General features: G+C 49.4%; 1 protein-coding gene across 3 annotated transcripts in view; it reads right to left on the minus strand.

Moving 5' to 3' along the window:
• Nucleotides 1–380: 380 nt before the first annotated feature.
• Nucleotides 381–13,918, minus strand: part of Nadk (NAD kinase) — a 35,759-nt gene continuing 22,221 nt past the window's right edge. For 2 of the 3 annotated variants that reach the window (XM_057784413.1, XM_057784412.1), the window contains exons 3-11: nucleotides 12,820–12,903; nucleotides 7,503–7,632; nucleotides 6,171–6,279; nucleotides 5,960–6,045; nucleotides 4,278–4,380; nucleotides 3,619–3,758; nucleotides 3,229–3,486; nucleotides 2,590–2,672; nucleotides 381–1,996 (exon numbers count right to left, since the gene is read on the minus strand). In XM_057784413.1, coding sequence (XP_057640396.1) covers nucleotides 1,837–1,996; nucleotides 2,590–2,672; nucleotides 3,229–3,486; nucleotides 3,619–3,758; nucleotides 4,278–4,380; nucleotides 5,960–6,045; nucleotides 6,171–6,279; nucleotides 7,503–7,632; nucleotides 12,820–12,903 — 1,153 coding nt within the window. In that variant the 3' untranslated portion in view covers nucleotides 381–1,836. The remainder of the gene's footprint in view (nucleotides 1,997–2,589; nucleotides 2,673–3,228; nucleotides 3,487–3,618; nucleotides 3,759–4,277; nucleotides 4,381–5,959; nucleotides 6,046–6,170; nucleotides 6,280–7,502; nucleotides 7,633–12,819; nucleotides 12,904–13,918) is intronic. The other variant, XM_057784414.1, reaches the window with a different exon arrangement.

Here is a 13,918-nt window from a genome sequence, read left to right on the forward strand (position 1 = left end):
CCTAGACTAGGTATTTGGATGGTTGGCGGGTGAGGGACAGGTGGTTTCCCCTCACCCCCTTGCAACACTGGGACTCAGACTCATGTCCACTTTGGTCTCGGTGCTCTAACTTGGGAACACTACAGCCGGGAGCCTGCATGGCCATAGTCTTTAGCCTTGGTAGTCACCTTTCTATCCCAGCTTTGGGCACTACATGCGACCACCTCTCTGCAGAGGTGGCTGTGCCCCCAGCTCCTCATGCTATATTGGTTTAGAGCAGGCACCTAGCCAACCCAGAGTCAGGGTCTCTCTTGTGGGTAGATGGGCCTCTGGAGACCATGCTGGATGCCCTTGAGTACAGGAATTGGCTACAAAAAGACAAACAAAGCTCTTATTTTTTTTAACAAGTTTATTTATGGAAAGAATCTGAAAATAGTAATAAGGCCTTCATTAACAATTAACAAATTTTAAGATATTAATATGAAACATTAAGAATTTACGTGAAAACTCCATGTGTTCTAGATCAGTCTGATAGCAGCTGCTTCTAGACTTGTCAACACTTGCTTTTTAGATGCGTGACCCATGCAGACCCTGCTCTCCTCTGGACCACACAGAGGCCTGCTGTGCTTACTGTAACAGATGAACGGCACAGATTTTGGGGACAAGCAATCGCAACTTAACAGCACTGATAACAGACCACTCAGGGATCCAGAGGTGCTGAGGTCAACAAGGGCCCGGAGGTCCTGACTTTAACAGCGTGGTCAGCACTAGAGTAGTTGGCGAACCCTTCTGAGCAGCACGGGACAGAAGCCTGACTTTACCCTGAAAGCCAGGCGAAGAATGGGCAGTTCTCCCTTCCTCCTCCCGCCAGAAGAGGGGAAGATGACCTAACTGCAGCACCTTGGCTGACCAGTGACTCCACAAACGCTCTAGGGTCTGTGTGGCGTCCACATGTGTTACTTGTGTTACATACATGTGCTGCACAGAGGGCTACACGTGGCTGCTGCTTAGATGCAAACCTAAGACTCTTGTGGAAGGAGGGCAGGCCCACAGCCTGATGTCAATAGTGAGTTGGTCTCAAAACCCTTGTGGCCACTGTGTAAGGGAAGAGTGGAAGCACGGAGCCCTGTCCCGGACACAATGTAAACACTGGACAACAGGCAGTCCCCTCTAAATCTTCACAAAGTGTGTACAAGAAAATATGTACATAATCACTTCAGAAAGTTTAAAATAATCTCTAAAAAGTGTACACAGGATTTAAAATGTCTCGGGAGCTGCTGCCCTGCGATATGAGGAATGTGATGTTGCTGGATGGCTGTGCAAAGTGTGGCCTCTGCTCTGGGAGGAGTCAGAGGCCTTGGGCCAGACTTAAGAGGCACCTAGCCATCACATGCTTTGCCAACCCATAGCAAAGCTGCAGGTGACCCCAAGAGTTGCAGGGGAAAGGTACAGTCCCTGGGGAAAAGCACTGCAGCTAAAGGAAGATTTCTGGCTGAGACATTTATTTCAATATCAAAGGGAAGATCAATTCATTCTGACCCCCTCAGAATTTCAACAGACTGATTTATGGGAATTCCTGATCTGGGATCTCAGGGGCCCATAGGAGAGATGTAGGACACCCAGCCCAGTTCTCATTTTGCTTCTTTAGAAATGAAAAAGAGGTTTAAAAACATTAAAAAGCTGATCTCTTCTTCAAAAGGCAGACCCAAGCTCTCCCAGCAAGGCAGGCAGGACACAGAGATCCTAGACAGCCATGTGGTTGGTCAAGGCCAGGTCGGCCAGAAGGCCAGCAGGAGAGCCAGAGAAGGAAGGCCCCCAAGGGCTTGAGGGCTCAGGTCAGAGGCTGGCAAGTGAGGCCTAGCTGTCCTCCTCGTCCTGGTCCTCATCCTCCGGGAAGTGAGCTTGCTTCTTCCGAACATTCCAGTGTAGACACTGGGCAAGGCTCTCAAACCAGTCACTCACAGGGTCACACACACAGATAGAGGGCAGCGGGTAGCAGGAGGTGGTGATGCTGATGCTTTGAAGGAAAGAGAAATATGTCTGTGTAAGCCGGGTGCCTTTTCAAGTAACAAACTACTCTCCCTAGGTCAAGGCCCTCTCCCAGGGTCTCACTTTGTCCAAAAGGAAGCAGCCACCCTGGATCCTGAGAGGATCAGACAGAGACTCTGTCCCTGTTTTCACCAGGTCTCTGGCTCCCAGGGGTCCAGGCAACTTCTCCTGAGGTGAGGCAGGGTGGGGACTTTAGAATGACCAGGCCAATACATAAGCAGCTCTGCTGGTCTGTCCTAGAGCCTGTGACTGCTGTTGGCAGCACACCAACACATCCAGGAAGAGGAGGGGCTAGCCTAAGTCAGTGCATCGCTATCTGAGGCTATGGACCTCTCATCTGCAGGTGCTGCAGGTCACAGGCAGTGCGACAGATCTAGGCTCAGACCAGTGCAGTCTGTGCCTAGATCTAGGCTCAGACCAGTGCAGTCTGTGTATAACAAGAACCAAGGGGCCTGGCCTTGCTACAAGCCTACTACATCTACACATGACCATGCTTTGTAACAGGCCACCACTAGCGACAGAAAACAAGGTCAGCCCACGCCCAGCACTGTGGCCCCACACCTGTCTCCATGGCGTATTTCCTGCCTCTTCCGTCCATCAAACGACACCCATGCAGTGTTCCTGGCCTCTGGTGACAGCATAATCTAAGGGGTGGAACAGGAACAAAAGTGGGCTCTAGGCATGCAGGGTGCGTCCCAGCCCACTCAGGGTCCTCTGGAGTTCCTGTACGGAACAACTTCAGCCTCACGTCGGTGCTCTAAGACTGGCAGCTACCTCCTAGACATGGTCATTAGAACTCACGCTAGTGACAAACTAGCCTGAGTGGCCTGTGATGAGGTGATAGAAAAATGAGGCTGGGCTGGACACTCAGAGGTCAGCCAGAGAGACCAGGTCAAAGGTTCTGTGGAGGACACCAATCAGGGGTCTTTCATCACAGAGACACTTTCGTCATTCCCTCCCAATGGGGCCCATCCCTACTACTTGCAACTGAGAGCCCTGCATGGAGGGCTGGCCAGCTCTCTGTGCCAGCAGAGACCATGGACAGATGCAAAGCTAGCTGAGAGGCAGGGCTCCCATCTGAAGGTGCTGGAGTAGCATTGTCTTTTGGAGGTGGCAAGTGCTGAGGGAGTGACAATTGCTTTTTGCTGGCTCAGGGTCAAGACTCACAGACCAGAGGAGATACAGGGAGACTGCTCTGACCTTCAGCTCGACCCCTGCTGGGACCACAATGGGCCGGAATGACAGCGAGTGGGGGCAGATGGGTGTGACCATGATGGCCGGCACGTTGGGGTGCACCATGGAAGCCCCGGCTGCAGCTGCATATGCTGTGCTGCCCGTCGGGGTGGACACGATCACGCCATCGCCCTGCACAGTGGTGATGAGGTGTCCGTCCAGGTAGACATCTACGTTCGACAGGTATGAGGAGGGGCCTCTGTCGATCACCACTTCATTCAAGACCTGGAAGAGATGGCAAGGCCATGGCACTACCATAAGCACTTACGGTGCACCCAAAGTTTCTTATCCTAGTGTCAGGGATCCCAGCCCGAGTGCACCCCACCCTGATCCCTTGCTGGGGACGTCTCCACAGACCTGGTACTGCATGGCCTGCTTTCCGCCCTCTGGGTCCAGGCCGTTCTCACTGAGGCCATTATGGATGGCTCTCTTCTTGTCTCTGGGCTCTTTCACCACCCTGACCTTCAGCCGGCTCCTCAGGATGACCGCGGCATTCCCTGGGGTCAGCAGGATCCAGCTCAGGGAGGCTGGGACCCTTCACCTTTCTGTTCTACGCCAGTGACCTCAGTGCATTTCACCAAAGCCACCCTGAGCAGCCATGTGCTGCCAGATTTCCCACTTTAGTAAGGAGTGTTTGAAATATCTGAAATTTAGAAATCTCTAAATCTTGAAACTACATCATTAAATAACAAATATGAAAAAAACAAAATAAAACAAAACAAAAAACCAAGGGGGCTGGAGACATGGCTCAGTGGTTAAGAGCACTGGTTGCTTTTAAAGAAGACCCAGTTTCAATTCCCAGCTCTCACATGATGGATCACAACCATCTGTAACTCCAGTCCCAGAGGATCCCACACCTCCATGGGCACAAGGCATACATGTGGTACATAGACATACTTGCAGGCAAAATACTTATACACATAAAATTAAAAAATAAAAACAGCGGCAACAAAAACATTACCAAGAAGGAGGTAAACCCTGAGCTGTTTTGAGAGATCTAGAACATTCCAACTTACCCTCTATCACCTGATTCACTTGAGATTGGAAGTTCTCAAAGTTGAACGGGGTCAGAAAGCCCAGGGAGCCAAGGTGGAAGGCCATAACAGGAGGCACACTGCCCTGTGGGTGAGGAGACCAGGTGGCATTGCTGGGCTACCCAGGAAACACCAAACTGCCTATAGTTGTGGACCCTGGGCATGGGTAGGCATGAACAAGGCAAGAGGTGGAAGAGCCAGAACAGGGCAGGATGGTGCCATCTCCCCAAGAAGTGAGAACAAGGTGGGAAGGGCCAAAAAGAAACAAAAGTGCCGAGCCCAGACCAGCTCACTGGTCACACAGAAAAGATGTGGCTACAGAAATACAAAGGCTAGAAGGTAGGCAGACTTGGCAGAGACCTGGTGGATGGAAGAAGAAAAATGGAGATCGTTTAGGCCCCATCTAAATACAAATGGGGCCAAGCAAAAACCAAGGTTCAAGTACAAGTTGCCTGAAGTCTGTGGCCAGAAACTTGTTTAGCAAAGTACAGACGACAACTTGCTGGGAGAACCCCAGTCCCCACTTCCACCCCCAGCTCCACACAGCTAGATGGGCTCTGCCCTGGCAGCCCACTAGGGTACCAAATGCCTACTCTTCTAGCACACCATGGGCCAGCTCCTACCTTGCTGAGGGTAAGACCAGAGAGCTTCCAATGTCTCCTTGCTGCCCTTACCAGCCTGGGACTTTGGCTTCTAGACTAGTTCCGCAGTGCCAGGTCTCTCCCAGAGGGTCTGGTCTGTGGCCACATGGTCACCCTTCAGGGAGTCTCCCCACACTACTGCTCTTCCTCCTTGGCCAGCCCAGCACTGTCAGAGCATGTCCATTCATCTCTAGTCACCCCAGGAGACTAGTTACCTGCAAACTTGCTTTACTGCCAATAATTGGGCTGAAAAAAAACTTCTACCTCCTTAGCGCAGTGGTTCTCAACCTTGCTAATACTGCAACCCTTTAATACAATTCCTTACATTGTGGTGACCCCAAACATAAAATTATTTTTGTTGGGGGGGCTGGAGAGATGGCTCAGCGGTTAAGAGCACTGACTGCTCTTCTCAAGGACCCGGGTTCAATTCTCAGCACCCACATGGCAGCTCACAACTGTCTGAAAATCCAGTTCCAGGGGATCTGACACCTTCACACCAATGCACATAAAATAAAGTTAAATTAACCATAAAAAATTTAAAAAAAATTATTTTTGTTGATACTTCATAACTGTAATTTTGCTACTGCTATAAATCTTACTGTAAATATCTGTGTGTTTTTTTGATGGTCATAGGTAATCCCTGTGAAAGAGTTGTTTGACCCCAAAGGGGTTGCGACCCACAGGTGAGAACCACTGCCTTAAAGTAAGAACACTAAAGCCGGGCGATGGTGGCGCACGCCTTTAATCCCAGCACTCGGGAGGCAGAGGCAGGCGGATCTCTGTGAGTTCGAGACCAGCCTGGTCTATAAGAGTTAGTTCCAGGACAGGCTCCAAAACCACAGAGAAACCCTGTCTCGAAAAACCAAAAAAAAAAAAAAAAAAAAAAAAAAAAGTAAGAACACTAAGAAGCTTGTGGCTTCTAGTATGAAGCTGTGTGATAAAGAGTAAGGGGACTCACATTCTGAAAACACCTCCTCACATTGTACCCAAACAATGCATCAGTACCCTGAAACATGGCCTTACCTGGAAAAGAGAGGAGGCATAGAGCAGGGTACCATCTCCTCCGAGGCAGATGATGAAGTCTATCTGGTTGGAAATGTCGTCATAATCTAGAGAGCAGACACAAATCTTGGGAACTGTTGTCAGACACAGCCCTAGTGCCCAAGCATGCAGATGCCAACAAAGGCAGAATGCTCATGGCTTCTGCCAACTGAGAGAGGTCAAGACAGCACACCTTCACGGAAAGTGCAGAACTTCTTCTTCACTGGTCCAAAGCTTTCATCACTCACTATAGCAGGGTCTTCCAGCACTTTCTTTTCCACATACACGATCATGTTGTTCTCCTGGAAGTAAAGTATACATGGGAGCCCCCACACAGCCCTCAGTAGCCCAGCCCAGGTCATGCTGGCTTTTCCACATTGGGTCAGGGGGGAAAAAGCTGTTTCCTTAGCTAGCAAGTCATTTCCAGCCTGCTCACTTTGTTGCTATGTAGCCAGAAACTCTGACTCATGACATCATCGAAGCTTCTTCCCAAATAGGCACTTTCTAACCTAGTGGCTCAGGAACCAGACAGCTATGCCACGGTTTGGATGTGTTGAGGGTGTCTCCCAAGTCATCTACTGAAAAGCAACATGATTTTGAGGTGTTGGGGTGATTAGGAGTGAGCCCCATCAGGGTAGAGCCACACCACTACATTCTGATGGTTTCACAGGAGAGGGAAAGGGCAGAAGATGTGTACACACACAACAGGAACACACCACCTCCTTCCATATGCTGTCCTATCCCTTTGGGCTCTGCAAGGAAGATGGCCAGCATCAGATGTGGCCCTGGACTTTGCTTCTCCAGAATCACAAGCTAAAACTCACCCAGACTGGGAGCTGTATTGCAGGCAACACGAAAGGGACTCAGGTGAGGGTTAACTGCTGCAGCATGACTTAGGAGGGTTGAGGTCAGGAGAGCTAGCACTGCTAGTATCTTAGAAGTGGGGTAGCCAAGGGGTGGTGGTGCACAGGCCTTTAATCCCAGCACGTGAGACAGAGGCGGGAGGATCTCTGTGAGTTCAAGGCCAATCTGGTTTACAAAGTGAGTTGTAGAAAGGTCAAGGCTACACAGAGAAATCCAGTGTGAAAAACCAGAAAGGAAAACAACAACCCCCCCCCCCAAACAAAAAAAGGAAGTGGGGCAATGCCCTGGGGCAAGTTCCTCATAAACACTTGACACAGTACTACAAGGCTCGCAGGAGATGCAGCTCCTCCACCTTGAGTTTCCCAGCCTCCAGCACTGCGGGCTAGTTAGAACTTTTAAGAATGCTTTGGCCGGGCCGGGCGGTGGTGGCGCACGCCTTTAATCCCAGCACTCAGGAGGCAGGGATCTCTGTGAGTTTGAGACCAGCCTGGTCTACAAGAGCTAGTTCCAGGACAGGCTCCCAAACCACAGAGAAACCCTGTCTCAAAAAAAAAAAAAAAAAAAAAAAAAAAAGAATGCTTCAGACAGCTAAGGCAGAGACAACCCTGGACAAGTCTCCTCCCCACTCACCCCAAGCACATCCCTAACCTGCTGGCCTTACCTCCATGAGATACATGCAGAGCTCTTTGAAGGGCTGCAGTAGGCTGGCGTCTCGGATCTTTTTGATGACAAGCACACTCTTGGGAGACTTGTTCCATGTCAACCGCTGGCTTGCAGGGTCCTGGATGTGCCTTTAGGGAGAGAAGAGAGCTCATACCAGCAGTCATCTTTTCCTTGAGGAAAGAAGCAGGCAATTTGGAAAAATAAAAATAAGCACACCAAGAACAAGGTCAAATGCACTGCCAACTTGTGTACATAGAATCAGCACCAGATCCCTCCAGGATTGGCTGCTAGCCATCCTGCAGCCTGGAGCCAGGAACACATTGGAGCCAGAGCAACCATCCTTGAAGACCCCTTGCCCAGCTACTGTCCACATGGCTTTGGTTAAATCCCCTTGGGCACCCTGCTGGCCAACTGTACCTGTAATCACCGTCATGGGCCAAATCACACATGCTGTGTTCATTTCCTTCTGACACTCCCCGGTGGGAACAGGGGCGGCACAGAAGAGCAGAGGGAAAAGCCTAAGCTGTCTGTCAGTCCAGTGAGAACACCAGCTCCTCTGTCCTGGGGTCTACTGTGGATGGTTTCCAGTCCCAGGACCCTTAGCGTGTGTGTTTCCTTCTATGTGCATGGACGGCGTGTGGCCTACTACCTCTCGATGCCATAAACTTGGCTGGCTTTTAATTATTAACTTATTTCTCTATCCATTTATCTATTGAGACAAGTTCTTACTATGTAGCCTCGACTTGCTTGGAACTCATTATATAAGATCAGGCTGGCCTTGAAATCATAGAGATCTACCTGCCTTTGCCTCCGGAGTGCTGGAAATAAAGGCACAACCTGGTACCATGCTTGGCCTGGTAATCTTACTTCTGAAACACCATTTTCCCTACCCAACACAATTTCTCCCAATTAAAAAAGGCTCCATATCTGGCAGTCTATGAAAACCCACTACCAACTTTTGAAATTATAACACAAACTACTAAAGACAGGTCAGAAAATGACCATGGAACCCTGGTCACAGCACTCACCTGTTTCTGGCATTTCTGGGAGGGGAGGGGCCGCTCATAGCCACCTCTCACCACCTGCCTGTAGCGCTCACGACTCCTGAGGCAGTCTCCACCTTCCAGGAGACAGCAGGCATGTCCCCAGCATTTCAGTGCTACAAGCAGACACACACAGAGCCCTGCCTGGCTACCATGCTCCTACTTGTGTGTTACACTGTAAGTCTAATTTTTGTATCTTCAAAACTGAAAGCCAAATATAAAAGCCTTCTCACAGGTCCTACAGAAGTGTTCTCTAAACTGAGAAAATCAAATAAATAAAATGTAGACTTCCTTCTGAATATATGACCATTTTGCTTAACCATCTACTTTTAAAATGAACAAAACAGGAGGTTAACTTTAAGAGCAAAGAGGGCCAGCCTGAACTCCCTGCTCTTAGGGGAGGACCAGGACCACCTGCCTAGCAGGCCTCTGGCAGGCCACAGCGTCCTGACTGCTTAGGGAACTGGGAGCTTGGAAATGGCAGGGCCCGCCTACAGGGAGGAGTTCTCAGGCTGGCTGCAGGTGAAAGGGCTGCAGGTGAAAGGCAACCATTTCCTGAATTCTGGGCTCCGGAGAATTTGAGTGATCACAACCCTCTGCCCCACCAGAGCTCCAAGCCCCCACCCTACACCCTGCCTTGCCCATGTGTGTGTCATGGCTGCCCCAGGTAGGCTCAGCCCACAACTTTCAGCCCAAAAGCTCAGAAGGGTTCAGCATGCGCCACCAGCATTAGTATATACAAGTCAAGATGCCACACCCTCCCTGTGACCACAAACCAGTTCCTCAGCTTCCTATTGGGTCACCTAAAGGGGAATGCTGGCCATTCTAGGCAGCCTGAACTTCAGGTGCCATGTGAAGCTGACAGGCCATGACCTGTCAGAACCAGCTCTAGATGATCTGCCGCAGCAGCCAGGGATGCATGACTACTGTGCCATAACTAACAGCGGCTGAGAGAGAGTCTCACCCACCCACAGGAAAACACGGCCTCTGAAAAGTCCTCAGGATGAGCTCTAGGCTATCTTGGGAATATCTGGGAAACATATGAAGCTCCCATTCTTACAACACAGGTACTATGTGCCCTACATTTACACGTGGAACGTTACAAAGACACAGGTGACCGAACTATGTACCCCAGAGTCCAGCAAACGACTGCAGGCAAGTTAGTGCCTGTTCTAGACACTAAGCCAGTCCCTAAAACCCCCACTTGAACTTTCTGACCTCAAAGAATAGCTTGGAGGCCACTCTGTCTTGGTCTAAGTAACTGATAATCTAAGTAAAACCAGCTGTGAGGGGCTAGAGAGATAGCTCAGCAGTTAATGTTCCCCGGCTGTGCTGGCATACACCTTGAATTCTAGCCCTTGGGAGGCAGAGACAGTTGAATCTGAGTTTGAGGCCAGACTGGTCTCTAGAGGAAGTCTCAGGACAGCCAAAGGCACACACTGCTCCTGCAGAGGACTTGTATTTGGTTCCCAGAACTAACATCTATTATATATTACATATATTATATATTACAACTGCCTGTAACTCTAGTTCCAAGGGGTCCAAAATCCTCTTCGGGCCTCCATAGGAAGCTGCATACATAGGATGAAGCAGACACACTCACAGGCACACACACACACACATAAATTATACATAGGGTGAAGCAGACACACTCAGGCACATATATATAAATTATACGAAAAACTGGCTGTTGGAAAGGCTTAAGTAAGGGGCAAGTGTCAGGCTGTGCGGGAAGTGGCTGAAAGCAGCTGGTACTGGGCAAACACAAGAGACCAGGAGGACACTGGGAGGTGGTGGGCAGGCACGAGGGGCCAGGAGCAAGGGGGCAGAGGGCAGGGAACGTGCCCAGAGCTCTAGGTGGTAGGGAGCTTGGGTGGCCCCATGTGGGTCACAGTAGACGTTAGGAGACTGTGGTGTTGGTGTGATTATAATTGCTGGATGTACGGATAGGGAGTATACAACATGTCAGCATCCCTTCCTTCCCGTGACATATATTTAGTAGTAGCAATAACTCGTAATTCTGCTCTGTGAACACACAGGCACTGGAAGTTTTTGTCTCAAAAGCACTAATACTAGCATCCCTCCAGAACAGCATCAGTACTAAGAGTTACACTAACCCTGCAGTTCCTTGGACAGCCTGGAGGTGGCAGAACAGGCAACAGCGCTGTCATCTCTGAAAGGAAGCTTAGATCAGAGGTTCTCAGCCTGAAGGTCTGAACCTCTTTGGGGGTCACATATTCTTGGGGGTCAGATATTCTGCATATCAGTTATTTACATTACGATTCATAACAGTAGCAAAAATACAGCTATAAAGTAGCAATGATATGATTTTATGACTGGAGACCACCACAACATGAGAAGGTTGAGAACACAGCACAGCACGTGTGTTCTGAGGGGAAACCACTAGCCCCATCTACAACACCTGCCTATGGAACAAGAACAAACGTGCAGCGTCTCCACTTCACACACTCAGGCTAATGTCCACCCAACAAGTCCCAGCACACCGCCCAGACATGTGGCCCTTTCACACAATCCTTTGAAGGAACAGATTCTGGACGTACAAATCACAAAGGTCTCTGAATGGGGAGCAGTGAGGGCGAAACAAAAACAAAAGTCATGAAATAAAATTCTAATTCTTCTTCCTATTATTATTGTTTTTTTTTTTTTTTTTTGAAGACAGGGTTTCTCTGTATAGTCCTGGAACTCACTCACTAGATCAGGCTGGGCTGGAACTCAGAGATCTGCCTGCATCTGTCTGGGATTACTGATTGATTGATTGATTGATTGATTGATTGATTGATTGATTGATGGTGTGTGTGTGTATCACAAGGAGTACAGAAGTAGGAAGACAATCTTTTCTCTTTCCACCATGTGAATTTTGGAGCTTGAACTGAGGTTGTCGGGCTTGACAACAGGTACCTTTACTCACGGAGCTACCACTGGCCCAGACATTCTTTTTTTTTTTTTTTTTTGGTTTTCGAGACAGGGTTTCTCTGTGGTTTTGGAGCCTGTCCTGGAACTAGCTCTTGTAGACCAGGCTGGTCTCGAACTCACAGAGATCCGCCTGCCTCTGCCTCCCAAGTGCTGGGATTAAAAGCGTGCGCCACCACCGCCCGGCTGGCCCAGACATTCTAATCATTTGTTGCTTGCTTTTTGTTTTTCGTTTTTCGAGACAAGGTTTCTCTGTGGGACAGTCCTGGTTGCTAGCTGTCCTGGAACTCACTCTGTAGACCAGGTTGGCCTTCAACTCACAGAGATCTGCCTGCCTTAAAGGTGTGTGCAACTGCTGCCCGGAGCTTGCATATTTTTTTGATACAGGTTTCTCTGGGTAGCCCTGGCTGTCCTGAAATTTGCTCAGTAGACCAGGCTGATGTCAAACTCAAGAGATTCGCCTGCTTCTGCTAGGATTAAAGGCATGCACTACCGCTCCCTGGCTAACATTCTAAATTTTTAAAATACAAAGCAGTAGTATCAACCCATTTCAGGGATTTTTCTTTTTTCTGTACCCTGTGACAAAACACAACTAGACACTGTGAAGAATACAGTGACAACACACTCGCTCTTTGGGCTGACAGGAATGACGAGATACATAACTGCTGAGGTCAGACCCAGTGAGAGCTGTGAAGGGCACTGGATGAGACGTAGCTCAGCGGCAGAGTGCATGCCTGGCACATGAAAGGCCTGTGTTCCACCTGGAGCATGGCAAACCCACCCTTCAAACACATGCACCAACAAGGAGAGACAACTTTCCAGCAACTAAAATCAGGTCGAAAAAGAAAGAAAATTTACATTTCTAGAGGAACAATGAAAGGAGAAACCACTGTGTTAGAACGAATTCTCAGAGCTATCTCACACTGATCCCATGCAACCTGTACAGGACAGGCACAGGACGGAACCTGGCATCCATGGTTACAGTCCTCAGTTCCCCAACACTTTTCTCTTTCTCCCTGGTTTGTTTATTTCTTGTTTTTCAGATGGGGTCTGACTCTGTGATCCAGGCTGGCATCTTACTAACAGCTCAGGCTCGCTTGGAACTGGAGATCCTTCTGCCTCAAACTGAGTGCCAGGTTACAGGTGTGTTGCCCTCTGCCTCTGGAAGCCATGGGAGAGAAATCACCAGCTGAGCTTCTCCACTTAGGCATTTCTGAATACAGAAAGTTTCTGAAAGACATCTGCTTGACTTGTTTTAAACAACTCAGAACCCCACACAGGGCAATCCCATGAAAATCACCAGGACCCCCCCACACCCCCTGCCAAGTCTGGTTAACTTACATGATGGTCTGAGGGTTCTGTAGCACGCAGGCCTTTGGTCCAAACGTGGTCACTGGGCATGGCCCATGGAGAGAGCGGGTCCTCCTGTGGAGCACAGTGGGGGTTAATGTCAAAGTAGGAGGGGACAGGCAGCAAGACAGACATGGGCTGTGTCAGGCCCTGTCAAAGTCCAAGAAACCCAAATGACATTAGCTCCATCAGCCACAGCATTCACATGGCAGGCCCAGAAGATCCTGCCCTGGTCCAGGATGCTATGTCAGAGCTCGCTGCTGCTCAGGTTCCCATGGCAGTAACGAGACATGGAAGCTGACCTGGACAACCTCCTGTGGACACTGATCCCAAATCAAAGAAGGCACAAGTCTAGTAAGGGACTGGCATGAGCCTAGGACCCAAGGCAGAGCTTCTCAGCAGGTCTGTGGGCTATAATCGGGAGTTAAAACCTGGCGCCACCCTCAATAATCTAGATGAACATTCTAGCAGAAGTATTTGCTCTAGAGCACATGTGTCTACAACACAGATACTAATTGAGCAACCAGCCTTCCCTCCTGAAAAGTGGCCCAGCCAGTTAAGCACACAAACATGGGTTCACTGTGCCTGCCACAGTCAAGGACAGCAGCAGTCAGGGCTCCCTATGCTTCTGGGGGATCAGCACAAAGACCAAAACAGTATGGAGATTTCTCTTCTTGGGACACTGCACTAAGTTCTTGGGGTCTCACCAACCCTTCACAGCCCAAAGAGAACAACACTGAGTAACAAGAGCAGTCTCCAAACTTGCTTTCCCCTTCAGCTGCCTCCAAATCCACAAAACCTTCCAGTCCTGATGACGCAGATAAAAGATTACTGGGCCACGTCCAGGGTCATGGAGCCTGGCCAGACTAGACAGCTGACAACTGGAGAGGAGTCGATTGGTTGCTGAAGACCTTTTTCGACTAAACAGGAGCTAGGGTTTTACATAAAGCCTTTCCCCTTTTATCCTCCTTTTTTCAAGTACAGCCTCCCTCTATAGCCCAGGCTGGCCTTAAACTCATGATCTTCCTGCCTCAGCCTTTTAAGTGCTAACACTGCAAGTGTGAATCACCAAGCCTGGGTTATTTATATA

The sequence above is a fragment of the Chionomys nivalis genome, chromosome 11 (assembly GCF_950005125.1).
Source record: "Chionomys nivalis chromosome 11, mChiNiv1.1, whole genome shotgun sequence".
Taxonomy (NCBI): Eukaryota; Metazoa; Chordata; class Mammalia; order Rodentia; family Cricetidae; genus Chionomys; species Chionomys nivalis.